A 19,118-nucleotide genomic window follows, 5' to 3' on the forward strand; every position below is an offset into this window, starting at 1 on the left:
CTATAAAATGAAAAATATTGATAGCACTTTTCCTAAATAATTGTGTACATTTTAGTTAGATTTGTGACGTTTTTAAATTAATAAAATATAATTCCAGAATTATTTATTATTTTTGTCGATTCCTCTTTGTGTTTTTCGTTTTTAAGGTTGTAGAGCTGTGGAGTATCGGATTAGAGATTTTAGATAAAAATCACAGCGTGTTATTAAGCCTTGCAAAATCAAAACACTGCAAAATCAAAACAAAAATAAGAAAATTGTACTCAGCTGTTCGCATGACCTCACCTTATACGTGCATCGTGGTCAAATGCTTTGTTTGGATTTTAATATTTTTTTCACATAATGTGTCTTTTTCACATTTCAATTGGATTAATTTCTAATTTAACCGTTTATAATTATAAGTCTTTTGATCTTGTGGTAGCTACTCACGATAATGCAATAAAAACTAGAATTTCAATTAGGAAGTTTGCAGAAATTAGACAGACTAGTGGGTATTTGCGCCACCATCCTCACAGGGTTGTATAGTTGATTTCGTTGTTTTTTGGCTAATGACTTTACCTTGTATAAATTTGCCTACGGACTTTATCTTGCATAAATTTGAATAGCCGCCGATCAAGATTGTGGCTAAGCCGCTGCCGCGGATGAAAAGTATTGGCTTCGTTCTCTGGAACGTTGATGGACACGAGCATTTAATTTTATTTTATGCACATCTTAATTGTTTATTCACATCTAAATCGTTAAGAAAACGCAAAAGAGCTTGTTAAACAATACAAAAGCTATTTAATTTTATCCGTGAAAATGAATCGTAGAAGACATCACGACGGTGACGATGACGGCTATGGTAAGTATGCAGGACATTTGCAATATGCAAAATCCACCGGCCCTTAATGCAAGCAAATAAAAATTATTTTTCATTTTCTGCATTTTTAGAGCATCGTAATCGTAAGCGCCGTCGGGTTTCCGAAAATCAAGAGATTGAAGACCGTCTGGAGTCCTTGATTTTACGAGTGGGAGAACGCAGTACCTCTTCCGTGGAATCCAATTTAGAGGGACTGGTGTCAGTGCTAGAAGCAGATTTGGGCACATTTCGTTTGAAAATCCTTCGAATCTTATCGGACTGTGCTGTCAAGATGCCGGAGAAGTGCACCATATACACCACGTTGGTGGGATTGTTAAATGCAAAGAATTATAAATTTGGCGGTGAATTCGTGGACCACATGGTAAAGACATTCAAGGAATCTTTGAAACAATGCAAGTGGAACAATGCACGTTACTCACTTAGATTTTTGGCTGATCTAGTGAATTGCCATGTAATATCGGCATCATCGTTGCTCCAACTTTTGGACACGATGATCGATGTGTCCAATGAGGATCCAGTGCCACAAGTTAGGCGCGATTGGTACGTTTTTGCTGTCCTATCCACATTGCCTTGGGTTGGACGAGATTTGTATGAGAAGAAAGAGTCGTCTCTGGAATCGCTGCTACTTCGCATTGAGGTTTATCTAAATAAGCGTTCAAAGAAACACCACAATGCTTTACGCGTCTGGTCGGTTGATGCTCCCCATCCCCAGGAGGAATACTTGGATTGCTTATGGGCTCAAATTCGGAAGTTGCGCCAAGACAATTGGGCCGAAAAGCATATTCAACGTCCCTATTTAGCTTTTGATTCCATACTCTGTGAAGCCTTGCAGCATAATTTGCCACAGATTGTGCCGCCACCACATCATGAGGCATATGAATATCCCATGCCTTGGGTTGTCTATCGCATGTTTGATTACACAGACTGTCCGGATGGTCCTAATTTACCTGGTGCTCATTCCATTGAAAGATTTTTAATTGAGGAACATCTTCATCACATCATTGAGATTCACCATAGAGAGCGCAAGGACTGTGCAGCTCAGTTACTCGCCTTTCCTTACAAAAATAAAGTTCCACTCGAATATTGTATCGTGGAAGTTATCTTTGCAGAACTATTTCATATGCCAACGCCACGTTATCTTGACATTGTCTATGGCTCGATCCTTATTGAACTGTGCAAATTGCATCCGGCCACCTTGCCTCAGGTGCTTGCTCAGGCCACCGAAATCCTTTTTATGCGCATTGACTCCATGAATACATCCTGCTTTGATAGATTTGTAAACTGGTTCTCTTATCATTTGAGTAATTTCAAATTTACTTGGTCTTGGGAGGAATGGGATAGCTGCCTTTTGTTGGACATGGAACATCCACGTCCGAAGTTTATACAAGAAGTTTTGCAGAAGTGTTTAAGGTAGGCTAGTGTCTAAATGTGAGAAGTAAAGTACATTAATAGCATTTCGTTTTGGTCCTTTTTAGATTGTCTTATCATCAACGAATTGTTGAAATGATGCCTGAGACATATGGCAAACTGTTGCCGGTACAACCGCAACCTAATTACAAGTATGCCTCTGAAGAAGCTGGTAAGTAAATAACAAAAAGATGAAACGCTTTAAATTAGATTGCTTTAAGTTTTGAAACCAGAATCACAACTTTATGCTAAATAGACATGAGTTAAAAAGAGATTATGAATACAATAAATGTCTGGAAACTAAAAACACTATTGCTGATAATACGCACAGTCTATATATTAAGTGTTTCGCCACATCAAATGCAAAACAACATAACACGCATAACAAACATAACACACAAAACAAACTTTACAAGTAAAGAAGAAAATTAATTATTTTCAAATGTGTAAATAGTATTTAATGGGATTTTAAGTATGTTTTGCAGTAGAGAGGTATTATCCCATCGCAGCCGGTTGTACGCACCGGATTGACCCGATGGAATCTTCATCGGCAAGGGCTGCCGCCTCAGTGTACGTGTTCGTCTTTTTTGTCATGGGAGAGGCACATCCCGGAGTGCCTTCTCCGTATGCTTCTGGTCCGTGCCGGGATTGAAAAGAACCCCGGACCCTGGTTCTGTTCCGTTTGCCAGAACCGCCTTCATCATCGGTCAGTGTCGGTGAGGTGTAACCGGTGCTTGGAGTGGGTACATTTCCGTTCTTGCTCTGGCCTAACTTCGCTACGGGAGTATAGTCATACTGGCTATGTCGCTAGGTGCTGTGCGAACATAGCCAGCAGTGGGTCACAAGCGTCGCCGTCGTCGCCTTCGGCGTCCTCGTCGTCGGACTATGTGACCCCCCCGACCTCTACCGTACGGCAATTTATGCAACGACAGCACCCTAGCCCTACTATTGCCAGGCCAGTGCCGGGAAGTGTATCGTTCTTGCAGTTAAACTGCAATGGACTGCGAGGCAAGATTGATGAGATTGTAGATCTTATGAGTCGGAAAAGCATATCGGTCGCAGCGATCCAGGAGACAAAGCTGACTAACACCTGCAGCTTGCACAGTTGTCACGGCTACAATGTGCTACGTAAGGATCGCTCAAGGAATGGAGGTGGGGGATTGGCCTTCGTTATATACCATTCCGTGCAGTATAGACCTATCTCGCCTGCGCATGACGCTAGTGACCCATACATTGAATGTATGGGGGTAGCAGTCAGGTCTGGTACTGCCGAGATAGAGATATACAACGTGTATATACCGCCGGTTGGTAGCTGTGTCCCGATTAATGGCCAGGCCTACAGCCCCGACATAAGTGGGTTGCTATCTGGCCATAGTCGTCTGGTTCTGGGGGATTTTAATGCACATCACTCGTCATGGCATTCTCCCCTAGGTAACGACCAGCGTGTCATAGCTTTGGCAGAGCAGATAGATAGCTCCACGTTTTGCACGGTGAATGAGGATGCCCCCACTAGAATTACGAGGAGGTGCAGCAGCTCGCCAGACATCTCAATCGCATCCCCTGATCTCCTGAGTGACGTATCCTGGCAAGCCGTCATCTCTTTGGGGTCAGACCACCTCCCTATAATCCTCACCATCGACCGACCACCCGACTTCATAACCTCTGAGCGCCGGACGTTCATCAATTACAAGAAGGCCAATTGGACTGGCTTCAGAGAGTATACCAATCGCCGCTTCAATGAACTGCCACCCCCCTCTGATGTGCTTGTGGCCGAGAGGAAATTCCGAGACATCATCAACGCAGCAGCCGCTCGCTTTATACCAGCCGGTCGAATACCGCAAGTGCGCAGACGAGCGTGATGGGATTCGTGCTATGGACCCCGCTAACCCCAGAATCAGCGAGCTGAATCTGGAAATAAACAGGGTAGTCAACGAACATAAGCGGAATTTGTGGCTGGAACACTTGGAGCAATGTAACTTAGGCACCGGTGCAGGCAAACTGTGGGCCACTGTTAAGACTCTCTCGAACCCCGGTAGACGGGACGCCAGGACCTCAGTCATTTTTGGCGAGGTAACTGTGACTGATCCGAAGAGATGCGCCAGGTTGTTCAACCGTCAATTTATTGTGCATCCCGAGAGAGACAGGGCAAGGAGGAGAGCCATTCGCCGTATTCGTGGTCTCCGAGCCGATGAACAGCCATCACAATTTACCGTGGGCGAAGTTACGAATGTCATCCGTGGCGCCAAATCTTCCAAGGCGTTGGGCCCCAACGGAATCTCTACATTGATGCTGAAGAATCTGGATTTACCTGGAGTTGAGTACCTTACCACAGTCCTTAACCTGTCATTGAACACTCTTATAGTTCCCGATGTCTGGAAAATGGGCAGAGTGATCCCGCTACTGAAGCCTGGTAAAGACCCGAGTTTGGGGGAGTCGTACAGACCGATCTCCCTTCTCTCACCAGTGGCTAAGACGCTTGAGGCATTACTCCTCCCGAGCCTCGTAGGAGAATTTCCATTCGCCGAGCATCAACACGGATTTCGGAGACTGCACAGCACAATAACAGCTTTGCATGCCATCACCACACACATTTGCCGTGGCTTCAATCAACCCAGGCCATGTGATAGGACGGTCCTCGTGGCATTGGACCTATCGAAGGCATTCGACACGGTCAGCCATGCCAAATTATTTGAGGACATCGCCAACACGTCCCTCCAGCCAGGCCTGAAACGTTGGGTCGCGAATTATCTGTGTGGCCGCCAGTCATTTGTGGAATTTAGGGATAAGAAGTCAAAACACCGTAGAGTGAAACGGAGTTCCCAAGGTGGGGTGATATCTCCGGCTCTGTTTAACCTCTACCTATCCTCCATCCCACCTCCTCCAGACGGCATAGAGATCGTATCATATGCGGACGATTGTACGATCATGGCATCAGGCCCCCCACCCATTGATGACATCTGCGATAGGTTGAACGTCTACCTCAACGAGCTTGCCTCATATTTCGCTGCAAGAAATCTGAAGATATCCGCCACCAATGGAGATGGAGATGGTCGATGGAGAAATGATTCCGACCATCAAGTGTCCCAAAATACTTGGCGTCACATTTGACAGCTCCTACACTTTCTCCCCACATGCCACAGCAATCTGCAATAAAGTCAAAAGTAGAAACAAGGTCCTCAAGTCACTCGCTGGCAGCACTTGGGGTGCAGACAAAGAAACCTTGTTGACCACGTACAAAGCAATTGGCCGGTCTGTGGTAAGTTATGCAGCGCCAGTGTGGTCACGTCAATTTTGTGACACGCAGTGGAATAATATTCAGATCTGTCAGAATGCCGCCCTCCGAACTGCGACGGGCTGTCTCCTTAGTTCTCATGTGGACCACCTCCATCGGGAGACAATGATCCTACCAGTGCGAAGACATAACTACATGCTGTCTAAGCAATACCTTTTGGGCTGTTATCGCAGAAATCATCCAAATCATCATCTTGTGGATAGATACCCACCGCCCAGAAGCCTTAAGGTAGATCTACACGATCTAGAGCGTGAGGTCCAGCGCTACAAGAGAGAACCTCTAGATCAAGCGGCATATCAAGCGGGTCTGAACAACATTCATGCAGACACGGTAGCAGACGCGTTAATTGGCTACCGGGTGAATGTAGTCCTTGGAGAACGACCGCCACCCATTGCACCCGAAGAAATCGACCTCCCCCGGCAAACCAGAGTGGTTCTGGCTCAATTACGTTCCGGCAGATGCAGCCGCCTCAATTCCCACAGAGCTAGGATTGATGCCGACGTGCAAGATGTATGTCCCGATTGTAACCAGGGACCGCACGATACACGTCACCTGTTTAACTGCCCGGCCAGACCCACTCGACTCAGACCCAGATCCCCTCTTGACACTCAACAGAATCAAGCAGACGAAAGATAGTACACAATAAACTGCTACAACAACTACAACAACAACAACATTAGGGGTAGTATTAAATTCAGTGCGTCGGATGGTGTCATCCTCGGTGCAGCTGTTGTGAACAGCAGGCTGAGTATGTGACATAAGATGCACCACAACAAACACCTCCACCAGGAGAAAAAGATCCGACCCACAGACCCACATCCCTCTGGGTGCTCCCTAGCTTATTCGGGATTGAGGTATATAAGTACTAAGCAAATGCTTTAATTGTTGGTAAGAAGTTCAAAAAAAGTGAATGGTTTCATTTAAAGTTAAATATTTTTAATTTAATATCAGCAGACAATGCTTCAGCAAATTAAGTTCTCTGGATGTGGGTAGATGAATATCGGCACCCACTATTCAACAGAACCAAGCAGAGGAAAAAAATCATATTTAAAAGAAATTACAATTAGTATTAAATTATTCACCGCATCACATCATTTTTAACACATCCAGTGGTGGAAAAATAGTAACTAATAATAATATTGAATTTAAAGAGTAAGAAAACATGTTTACTTCTGTAAAAGGCTAAACGTAATTATTCGTTCACAAATGTTGCCAGCATTAGGAAGGGAAAACCACCGCTGAAATTTTTTTCTGATGGTCTCTCCAAAATTTTAATTCATGCGTTCAGCGTCATAGGCGGACTAACCTCTGCGCTAGGGTGGATGCTGTAGAATTAGATACCATAAACCCAAAATTTATCAAAATGTTATTAAAGCATATATTGCCATTCGTAATACATATTTTAATACAATGGACATGCTAACTTCTGCGCTAGGGTGGATGCTGTAGAATTATCAAAATGTTATTAAAGCATATATTGCCATTCGTAATACATATTTTAATACAATTTTGACATCGAGACAAAATCCAAGAAGGTGGAAATATGCCAAAGTCATTCCAATCTCCAATTCTTCAAGCGAATATTGACCCAATTCAATCCTACCTTTCCTGTCTAAAGCTTTTGAAAGCGTTGTCCAACAGCAGATATATGAGTATTTAATTGAACAAAAATTCTTTCAACTAGACAGTCTGGTTTTTAGAAAAGAGCACAGGTATATAAGTGCACTTATTGATGTCACCGATGAAGTAAGATCAAGTTTGGGTGAAGGAATGCTTTCCTGTTTCGTGTTGCTAGATCACTCCAAAGCATTTGATTGTGTTGACCATAGAATATTATTCCGAAAATTTAAACATTTTTTAACATTTCAAGCACAGGAACCAAGCTAATATCTGATAACGGGATCATGTTCAGTCTGTCGTGGAAGTTAATCACGTTTCCGCACCATTACATACAAAGCAGGGAGTTCTTAATGGGTCCATCTTGGGACCGCTTCCGTTTTGTATTTACATAAATGAACTGCCAAGCAGACTGACAAATCAATTATCCAAGCCTATCTAGACGATGTAAAAGTTTATTTGAGTTGCTCAAAGACTGGCATGGAATAGAGAAGGTAAAGACTGACTTAAGGCTATGGAAAACAACTTACTTTACTTTTATTGACTATGACAGAACATTTGTCCCATTAGCCGAATAATGTTCCATTCGCCTTGATCTTCTGCGCTCCTTCTATAATCTCTGACATCAAGTTTCGAGGTGTTTCTCACCACTTGATCTTTCCATCGGGCATTTGGCCGTCCCGGTTTGCATGTTCCATTCGTGATTGCCTTCAAAAGACTTCTTCGCTGGAGCTTGTTTTTGCAGCAGTGTGTTATACACTGAGGCGGCAGCCCTTGCCGATGAAGAACTCCATCGGGTCAATCCGGTACGTACAATCGGCTACCATGGGGTTGTCGCTGGAGCTTCTCCATTCATTCTGACAACATGACCAACGCATCGTTGTATTTTGATTCGTTAAACTATGCTAACGTCGTCATAGAGCCCATAGTAACTCTATGGCCATACGACACCGCTACTCTTCATCAATGCAAACTGGTCCATAAATTTTACGAATAATCTTTCTTTCCTCGTCTGCTTTCACAAGTACCCATGCTTCGAATTTATATAACAACTCGAGTAGTATCTGTGTCCTGTATATTGTGATCTTCGTCTGTCGAGAGGTGACCTTGTTTCTAAATCGCTTACTCAATTTAAAGTAGGATCTGTCTGTCAGTTTGTGAACAATAATTGTATTCCATTGTAACATTTGTTTTTTTCTCTATTTACTGCCAGACCCATTTTCACTGATTCTCGATTTTTTCAAATGGTCCAGTTACTACTTCCGGTGACCGACCCATGATATCGATGTCGTCGGCATAGGCGAGTAACATGTGTTGCTTGTGAGGAGTGTGCCATATCTATTCACATATGCATCTCGTTTAATCTTCTCCATCAGTATATTAAAGAGATCACACGATAAGTCTCTTTGTCCTAAGTCTCGTTTGGTATTGAATGGCTCGGAGAGATTCTTTCTTGTTCTTACTGAGTGTATCAGCAAGTGTCATCCTGCAGATTCTTATTAATTTTGCAGGGATACCAAACTCAGGCATGGCTTCAAATACCTTTGAACTTATAGGACTATAGAAAACGGGTTTGTACCCAAGAGATTGTTGGTGTTGTTTGTTTTTCTCGGGTCTTTTCCAGGATTTGGGGCAGTGTAAATATGGCGGATTTACCAGGCCGCATTGGCAGGGCGCAATTATCTCTTTGACTTTAGGTTTTAATCTTTCACACAGTATGCTCGAGAGTATCTTGTACGCGATGGGGAAGAGACTTATTCCTCCGTAGTTGGGACATCCCGCTTGTCTCCCCTCTTGTGTACGGGGCATAGTATGCTGAGATTCCAATCATAGGGTATGTGTTCTTTTATCCAGATCTCGAAAACAAGCTGATGCATGCGACTTATCAGCGTGTCGCCTCCGCTCTTAAATACTTTAGCGCCCGGATTTTCTTCAGTCGGGTCACAGATACTTAGACTTCATTCTGACTACGAGGTAAATATTCTATACCATCATCAGGGATTGGGTTCCGTGGTATCCTCCTCGCCGCCATCGTCGGACACTAGAAGTTGGGTAAAATGTTCTTTTCATATCCTCAGCACACTATCTGCATCAGTTACCAGAATTCTTTCTTTGTCTCTGCAGGAGGATGTGTCTATACCAAAGCCATCGGTTTGTTGTTTGATTCTTTGGTAGAATTTCCGGACTTCATTCTGACTCCCGTACATCTCACACTCAAGTCTTTCTATTTACTTTTTCTTTCTGCGGAATAGACGTTTCTGTTCTCCTTTCTCCCGATACCCCTCCTTGACCTAGAGCGTTGCTACTGATTGCAGGGTTGCTCTGCATTCCACATTCTTGGCTTCAGTGCATCTCGCCACTCTTGGTCGTTGTTGTTGTTGTTGTTGTTGTAGCAGTTTATTGTGTACTTTCTTTCGTCTGCTTGATTCTGTTGAGTGTCAAGACCGAGGAACTCCGCGACTAAGATGGGGTGCGTCCACAGGGATCTGTGTCTGAGTCGAGTGGGTCTGGCCGGGCAGTTAAACAGGTGACGTGTATCGTGCGGTCCCTGGTTACAATCGGGACATACATCTTGCACGTCGGCATCAATCCTAGCTCTGTGGGAATTGAGGCGGCTGCATCTGCCGGAACGTAATTGAGCCAGAACCACTCTGGTTTGCCGGGGGAGGTCGATCTCTTCGGGTGCAATGGGTGGCGGTCGTTCTCCAAGGACTACATTCACCCGGTAGCCAATTAACGCGTCTGCTACCGTGTCTGCATGAATGTTGTTCAGACCCGCTTGATCTAGAGGTTCTCTCTTGTAGCGCTGGACCTCACGCTCTAGATCGTGTAGATCTACCTTAAGGCCTCTGGGCGGTGGGTATCTATCCACAAGATGATGATTTGGATGATTTCTGCGATAACAGCCCAAAAGGTATTGCTTAGACAGCATGTAGTTATATCTTCGCACTGGTAGGATCATTGTCTCCTGATGGAGGTGGTTCACATGAGAGCTGAGGAGACAGCCCGTCGCAGTTCGGAGGGCGGCATTCTGACAGATCTGAATATTATTCCACTGCGTGTCACAAAGTTGACGTGACCACACTGGCGCTGCATAACTTACCACAGACCGGCCAATTGCTTTGTACGTGGTCAACAAGGTTTCTTTGTCTGCACCCCAAGTGCTGCCAGCGAGTGACTTGAGGACCTTGTTTCTACTTTTGACTTTATTGCAGATTGCTGTGGGATGTGGGGAGCAAGTGTAGGAGCTGTCAAATGTGACGCCAAGTATTTTGGGACACTTGATGGTCGGAATCATTTCTCCATCGACCATCACAGTCAGCTCAGTATTCACCTCACGCGTATTTGTAGTGAACAGTGTGGCTGAAGATTTGGTGGCGGATATCTTCAGATTTCTTGCAGCGAAATATGAGGCAAGCTCGTTGAGGTAGACGTTCAACCTATCGCAGATGTCATCAATGGGTGAGGGGCCTGATGCCATGATCGTACAATCGTCCGCATATGATACGATCTCTATGCCGTCTGGAGGAGGTGAGATGGAGGATAGGTAGAGGTTAAACAGAGCCGGAGATATCACCCCACCTTGGGGAACTCCCTGTTTCACTCTACGGTGTTTTGACTTCTTATCCCTAAATTCCACAAATGGCTGGCGGCCACACAGATAATTCGCGACCCAACGTTTCAGGCCTGGCTGGAGGGACGTGTTGGCGATGTCCTCAAATAATTTGACATGGCGAATGCCTTCGACAGGTCCAGTGCGACGAGGACCGTCCTATCACATGGCCTGGGTTGATTGAAGCCACGGCAAATGTGTGTGGTGATGGCGTGCAAAGCTGTTGTTGTGCTGTGCAGTCTCCGAAATCCTCTCCTACGAGGCTCGGGAGGAGTAATGCCTCAAGCGTCTTAGCCACTGGTGAGAGAAGGGAGATCGGTCTGTACGACTCCCCCAAACTCGGGTCTTTACCAGGCTTCAGAAGCGGGATCACTCTGCCCATTTTCCAGACATCGGATAAGAGTGTTCAATGACAGGTTAAGGACAGTGGTAAGATACTCAACTCCAGGTAAATCCAGAGAGATTCCGTCGGGGCCCAACGCCTTGGATCATTTGGCGCCACGGATGACATTCGTAACTTCGCCCACGGTAAATTGTGATGGCTGTTCATCGGCTCGGAGACCACGAATACGGCGAATGGCTCTCCTCCTTGCCCTGTCTCTCCCGGGATGCACAATAAATTGACGGTTGAACAACCTGGCGCATCTCTTGGGATCAGTCACGGTTATCTCGCCAAAAGTGACTGAGGTCCTGTCGTCCCGTCTACCGGGGTTCGAGAGAGACTTAACAGTGGCCCACAGTTTGCCTGCACCGGTGCCTAAGTTACATTGCTCCAAGTGTTCCAGCCACAAATTCCGCTTATGTTCGTTGACTACCCTGTTTATTTCCAGATTCAGCTCTCTGATTCTGGGGTTAGCGGGGTCCATAGCACAAATCCCATCACGCTCGTCTGCGAGTACCACTGCTTGCGCCGGGAAATTGGGTCGCACTTGCGGTATTCGACCGGCTGGTATAAAGCGAGCGGCTGCTGCGTTGATGATGTCTCGGAATTTTCTCTCGGCCACAAGCACATCAGAGGGGGGTGGCAGTTCATTGAAGCGGCGATTGGTATACTCTCTGAAGCCAGTCCAATTGGCCTTCTTGTAATTGATGAACGTCCGGCGCTCAGAGGTTATGAAGTCGGGTGGTCGGTCGATGGTGAGGATTATGGGGAGGTGGTCTGACCCCAAAGAGATGACGGCTTGCCAGGATACGTCACTCAGGAGATCAGGGGATGCAATTGAGATGTCTGGCGAGCTGCTGCACCTCCTCGTAATCCTAGTGGGGGCATCCTCATTCACCGTGCAAAACGTGGAGCTATCTATCTGCTCTGCCAAAGCTATGCCACGCTGGTCGTTACCTAGGGGAGAATGCCATGACGAGTGATGTGGATTAAAATCCCCCAGAACCAGACGACTATGGCCAGATAGCAACCCACTTATGTCGGGGTTGTAGGCCTGGCCATTAATCGGGACACAGCTACCAACCGGCGGTATATACACGTTGTATATCTCTATCTCGGCAGTACCAGACCTGACTGCTACCCCCATACATTCCATGTATGGGTCACTAGCGTCAAGCGCAGGCGAGATAGGTCTATACTGCACGGAATGGTGTATAACGAAGGCCAATCCCCCACCTCCATTCCTTGAGCGATCCTTACGTAGCACATTGTAGCCGTGACAACTGTGCAAGCTGCAGGTGTTAGTCAGCTTTGTATCCTGGATCGCTGCGACCGATATGCTCTTCCGACTCATAAAATCTACAATCTCATCAATCTTGCCACGCAGTCCGTTGCAGTTTAACTGCAAGAACGATACGCTTCCCGGCACCGGCCTGGCAATAGTAGGGCTAGGGTGCTGTCGTTGCATAAATTGCCGTACGGGAGAGGTCGGGGGGGTCACATAGTCCGACGACGAGGACGCCGAAGGCGACGACGGCGACGCTTGTGACCCACTGCTGGCTATGTTCGGACAGCACCTAGCGACATAGCCAGTATGACTATACTCCCGTAGCGAAGTTAGGCCAGAGCAAGAACGGAAATGTACCCACTCCAAGCACCGGTTACACCTCACCGACACTGACCGATGATGAAGGCGGTTCTGGCAAACCGAACAGAACCAGGGTCCGGGGTTCTTTTCAATCCCGGCACGGACCAGAAGCGTACGGAGAAGGCACTCCGGGATGTGCCTTTCCCATGACGAAAAAAGACGAACACGTACACTGAGGCGGCAGCCCTTGCCGATGAAGATTCCATCGGGTCAATCCGGTGCGTACAACCTGCCATGGGATTGGTCGTTGTAGCAGTGTGTTGTTCACTTAGGCGGCAGTCCCTGCCAATGAGGACTTCATGGGGTCAATCCGGTAAATACAACCGGCTGCCATGGGATTGACACTCTTGGTTGTACCATGGCTTCTTGGGGGAGATTTCCGGTACCCATTCAGTCATTTTTCAGGTAGTGGGTAATGGATTGCTACTGCGCTGTTATATCAAAGGAACAAGGAGTGTTTGCATCAAGCAGTGGGCCAGTCGAGTGGAGTATGCCGTTGCCATTGTTTGTGTTTGCTACTGCGCTGTTATATCATAGGAACAAGGAGTGTTTTCATCAAGCAGTGGGCCAGTCGAGTGGAGTATGCCGTTGCCATTTGTTGTGTTTGCAGCTACCGCGCAGTGTCAGATAGTACTTTTCTCGCCATACTCAAACGGGTGCGAAACTTTGCTGCAACAAGGTAATGATCCGAATCTATATTTGATCCACAAATCGATCGTTGTTCTAACACACTGGATGAATGGTCCATCTATCACAACGTGATCAATTTGATTTATCGTATTTTAATCGGGTGACAGCCATGTGGCTTTGTGAATTTTTTTTATGTTGAAATGTGATACTGTTAACTACCAGAGTTTTTGTCGCTGCGAAATCTATTAGCCTCAACCCGTTATCTTACGTTATCTCGTGGAGGTTAAATTTTCCGACTGTTGGGCCAAATATATTTTCCTTTTCTATTCTCGCATTCAAATCTCTCAGAACGATTTTAATATCATAGGCGGGACAGCGGTCATATTCTCCTTCTTAGCTCTCGTAGAAAATATCATTGGTTTGCTCGTCCTTGTTTTCCGTCGGGGCATAGACACAAATAGACGAATTTCGCTACATATTTTTTACTCAAACATTGACGTAACTTGCATATCCGAAACTTGGTTTCTACCAGATTTTCAGAATTCATTATTCACATTAAATGGGTACATCTTTTATCGAGCCGATAGAGTTAGTCATGCGGAAGGTGTTGTTATGTATATAAGAAGGGAAATATCTTGTAGGATTGTGAAGAAATCAGCTTTTCAGGATAAAGTCGAATCTTTATTTATAGAGTTAGTTAGCAATGATAACAGAATACAACTTGGGGTTGTTTATATACCGAACCGCAGGACCGACTACCAAATATTTTCGGAGAAATAAGAGGAAATCAACTTACTGTATGAAGACGTTTGCGATGATTTTAATTAGAATGTTTTCAAGTAAGTTACTTACTTTTGTTTCTCTTTCGAGACGAGCTCAGTGATCGGAGATGCAAATAGAAAAGGAAAGCCAAAGATAGCAATGTACACCAACCACTATGGGACGCGTTTCGTCTTTGGTTAGAAAACTTTTCAACCATATTAGGTGTGATGGCTTCAAGGGCCGTGCGTTGGTATGTTGTATTTGAATCGTGTTAATAGTGAAAACGCATCTATGATACAATTACCACTTTCCTTGCAAACTACAATCACTGAGTAAATAACACCACACAACATACTACTCTCGCTCAATCCCATGGCAGCCGGTTGTAGGTGCCGGATGGAATCCTTCATCGACAAAGGCTGCTGCCTCGGTGTACAACAACAACTCTCGCTTTAGGAACTAGCTTATAGATCTGGTTTTTGTTAGCAATGAGAAAGTTGTGTTGTATGAGTTATCGGTGCCGATGTTTTCCAATCATGATCTATGTTTTTTAACATATGATTTTCAGACAATACTAAAATCGAAATCGTTTACCTGCGTGACTTTAAGACTGTTAATTATTCATCACTGATACATGAAGTTATGCAACTCCAAAGGCATACCATTTTCTACATCTGGGATATTGATGAACATATGAATTCAAAACTTAATGGGCGATATCAGCTATTTATATGAGAAGTTTGTACCATTGAAGACAAGACAAATACCCCGCAGTCAGAGTCCATGGTTTGATAAGGATGTAAAATTTTTGGTGAACAATTGCATTTACTGTATGATGAATACAAAAAAACTGGAAATGAGGTCAATTGTATGGTAAGGAATAAGAAGACTCGATATTTCAGTGAGAAGTTCAATGGGGCATTGGGCAGTAAGGATATGTGGAAGACCATTCGAGAAATTGGTATTGATAAGACAGCGTGCGATATGAACAGTGATTTGGATTTACTGAATGAGGAATTTGTTAATTTTGAAACTGTTACACCAGACAAGGAATATTACAACAATTCGGAGGAAGTCCATTGGGAAGGACCCTTATTTGATTTCGAGTGTATTCGTGATAGCGACGTAGTGGAGTGCATTCGATTAGTTACGTCAAATGCTAATTGCCCTGAAGGATTGGGTCCAAAATTTTTTATGCTAATTGTTCCGTATCTTACATTGCACATTACCATATCCAATATCTTGAAAAGAGCAAGATTGTTCCCCTTCCAAAGGGTTGTAATGAATACCGACCAATAGCTATACTGCCATATTTGACAAAAGTTTTTGAGTGCACAGTAAATCGACACTCAAAGATCACAGACAGTGGTAATTGGTAACCGTTGTTCAAATCCCATAGATGTCGCGAAAGGGTCCATTTCGGGCCCTTTACTTTACACAATGTACAGTAACGATCTCAACGCTTGTATACGTCACAGTAGAATACATATATATGCTGATAATGTACTAGTATGTTTGAGTTCAATCAGATCTGGTATTTCATATGACCAACATGAACAGTGACTTACTGACTATTGAGCAGTGGGCGAAGGGAATTGTATGCGTATTAACCCTATAAATTCTAAGTGTCTCGTAATTGCAGAAATTTACCAGTTGTTGACTGGGTTATTCGTATTGCTGGGTCTCGTATTGACATCGTTCCAAATATGCGTAATTTTGGTGTAATTACAATAATCAGCTCACTTGGAAGGATCACATTGCTTCCACCATTGGTAGGACCTACTCCTTGTTCTGTAGTCTATACGTAAACCAGAAATATACTCCAAGGCGCATCAGACTATCACTTGCTAAAACTCGTCTAGTACCTAGGCTCTTATATGCGTGCAACCTTTTTCCAAGCTGTAGTGGGGACATGCTAAGGAAAATTAAATAAAATTACAATATAAATTTATGGGCTCTCAAATCGTGCACACTCTCCTATCATTCTATCATTCTAAATCCATCTACATAGAATAATTTATTCAGAAAATCCCCATATCTGTACGATTGTTTAAGATTCGCTAGATATGCAAGGGTATGTCGATTAATACAACTGAGACATAATATATATTTCTCACATAATTTTTTCTTTTTATATTCAATTCGTCATTGGAACACTCTACCTACAAACATTCAACTAACTTCTAACGGCAGGCAATTCAGATCTAAAATTTACAAGTATTTTGAGATGAACAAAAGAAGTGTAATTTGATACAGATAGAATGTCGTCATTACACAAAAATATATGCATTGGAAAAAGTACAGCTAATAAGCGGGATTGTCGAGCTTGGTTAATGTGGTAATTGTATCATAGATGCGTTTTCGCTATTAATACGATTCAAATACAACATACCAACGCACTGCCCTTGAAGTCATCACACCTAACATGGTCGAAAAGTCTTCTAACGAAACGCGTCCATAGTAGATGGTATGTGTTGCTATCTTTGGATTTCCTTTTCCATTTGCATCTCCGCTCATCCAGCTCGTCTCGAAAGAGAAACAAACAAAATTGTAAAATTTAATGATCTCGGCCTAACAGGAAAAAAACTTGAAAATTTTTTGTTTTATTTATAAAGTGTAACCTAACACCTATGCCTTGCATAAGAATTTATTCTTTTGCATAGTTCGAACCAAATAAAAAACAAAACCGAGTAAGGTTTTTAAGTATGTTTCAAAATATGGCTTTTATGCCGATTGTGGCTAGCCATTCATACACCGAAGTAAAGCTGGAGACAAGGAGTTTCAGTCCATATCATAAATCCACAGCCAAATTCATGCCTCGTGTCATGGCTGCTATAGTACAGTTCGTCACCGTTTGATAATGTTGTGACGCCATACCCGGTCCGTCGCACTTCCTGTAAGGCAGTAATAACTGTTTTGCACTTCTCCAATACATCCGTCAACGTTAGGGGAGTCAATTCTTACTTTTATTTTGTTTCGCAGAGTATATTTATAATTTTCCGGGGCGGGTGACTGGCCCAGCGCCCCAAACGCATGGGTTTTGTGGGATCTCTCGATGTCGCGAGCCGCTTGCTCCAAGAACCGACGCTCGCCTCCAGCCGCCCTTAATCTGGAAGCAGACGCTAATGTTGGCCATAAGTTATTTGAAAGCGCCAATAACGCGCCTTGTCATCTCGAGTATCATTGGCACTCAGTATTTAAACAAGAAACAGTGCCACTTTACCCCTCACTGAGACACTCCTCTCGAAATCGCTGACTGCCTGCGGCCGTATTTGCAGCTACTACGTATAAAAACGAAGCTTTCCACTATCCGCTAACTATAGACGCGCCCGGTAGCTTTCGCTAAGCTTCCCTTGATAACGATGAACACCACACAAGTCGGAACTCAAAATGCCAGTCTGTGTGGTGCTCATAGTTATCCCGTGTCGGCCTATGGAAAACAAACTGCACATAAATACAAACAAATCAAAGTTCATATTTTTTCAAACCGATGCCAGGAAGTTGTGCGCGAAAACCCTGTGTAAAACGGAAATGACGCTATCACACAATTATATAAAGCAACAACCGTCCTATCACATGGCCTGGGTTGATTGAAGCCACGGCAAATGTGTGTGGTGATGGCGTGCAAAGCTGTTGTTGTGCTGTGCAGTCTCCGAAATCCTCTCCTACGAGGCTCGGGAGGAGTAATGCCTCAAGCGTCTTAGCCACTGGTGAGAGAAGGGAGATCGGTCTGTACGACTCCCCCAAACTCGGGTCTTTACCAGGCTTCAGAAGCGGGATCACTCTGCCCATTTTCCAGACATCGGATAAGAGTGTTCAATGACAGGTTAAGGACAGTGGTAAGATACTCAACTCCAGGTAAATCCAGAGAGATTCCGTCGGGGCCCAACGCCTTGGATCATTTGGCGCCACGGATGACATTCGTAACTTCGCCCACGGTAAATTGTGATGGCTGTTCATCGGCTCGGAGACCACGAATACGGCGAATGGCTCTCCTCCTTGCCCTGTCTCTCCCGGGATGCACAATAAATTGACGGTTGAACAACCTGGCGCATCTCTTCGGATCAGTCACGGTTATCTCGCCAAAAGTGACTGAGGTCCTGTCGTCCCGTCTACCGGGGTTCGAGAGAGACTTAACAGTGGCCCACAGTTTGCCTGCACCGGTGCCTAAGTTACATTGCTCCAAGTGTTCCAGCCACAAATTCCGCTTATGTTCGTTGACTACCCTGTTTATTTCCAGATTCAGCTCTCTGATTCTGGGGTTAGCGGGGTCCATAGCACAAATCCCATCACGCTCGTCTGCGAGTACCACTGCTTGCGCCGGGAAATTGGGTCGCACTTGCGGTATTCGACCGGCTGGTATAAAGCGAGCGGCTGCTGCGTTGATGATGTCTCGGAATTTTCTCTCGGCCACAAGCACATCAGAGGGGGGTGGCAGTTCATTGAAGCGGCGATTGGTATACTCTCTGAAGCCAGTCCAATTGGCCTTCTTGTAATTGATGAACGTCCGGCGCTCAGAGGTTATGAAGTCGGGTGGTCGGTCGATGGTGAGGATTATGGGGAGGTGGTCTGACCCCAAAGAGATGACGGCTTGCCAGGATACGTCACTCAGGAGATCAGGGGATGCAATTGAGATGTCTGGCGAGCTGCTGCACCTCCTCGTAATCCTAGTGGGGGCATCCTCATTCACCGTGCAAAACGTGGAGCTATCTATCTGCTCTGCCAAAGCTATGCCACGCTGGTCGTTACCTAGGGGAGAATGCCATGACGAGTGATGTGGATTAAAATCCCCCAGAACCAGACGACTATGGCCAGATAGCAACCCACTTATGTCGGGGTTGTAGGCCTGGCCATTAATCGGGACACAGCTACCAACCGGCGGTATATACACGTTGTATATCTCTATCTCGG

The 19,118-nt window shown here is 44.9% G+C and overlaps 1 protein-coding gene across 1 annotated transcript in view; it reads left to right on the plus strand.

Moving 5' to 3' along the window:
• The first annotated feature begins 539 nt into the window (after positions 1–539).
• Positions 540–19,118, plus strand: part of LOC106091056 (nuclear cap-binding protein subunit 1) — a 107,925-nt gene continuing 89,346 nt past the window's right edge. The window contains exons 1-3 of the mRNA XM_059366746.1: positions 540–838; positions 928–2,266; positions 2,332–2,435. Coding sequence (XP_059222729.1) covers positions 796–838; positions 928–2,266; positions 2,332–2,435 — 1,486 coding nt within the window. The 5' untranslated portion in view covers positions 540–795. The remainder of the gene's footprint in view (positions 839–927; positions 2,267–2,331; positions 2,436–19,118) is intronic.

This window comes from Stomoxys calcitrans, chromosome 4 (assembly GCF_963082655.1).
Source record: "Stomoxys calcitrans chromosome 4, idStoCalc2.1, whole genome shotgun sequence".
Lineage (NCBI taxonomy): Eukaryota > Metazoa > Arthropoda > Insecta > Diptera > Muscidae > Stomoxys > Stomoxys calcitrans.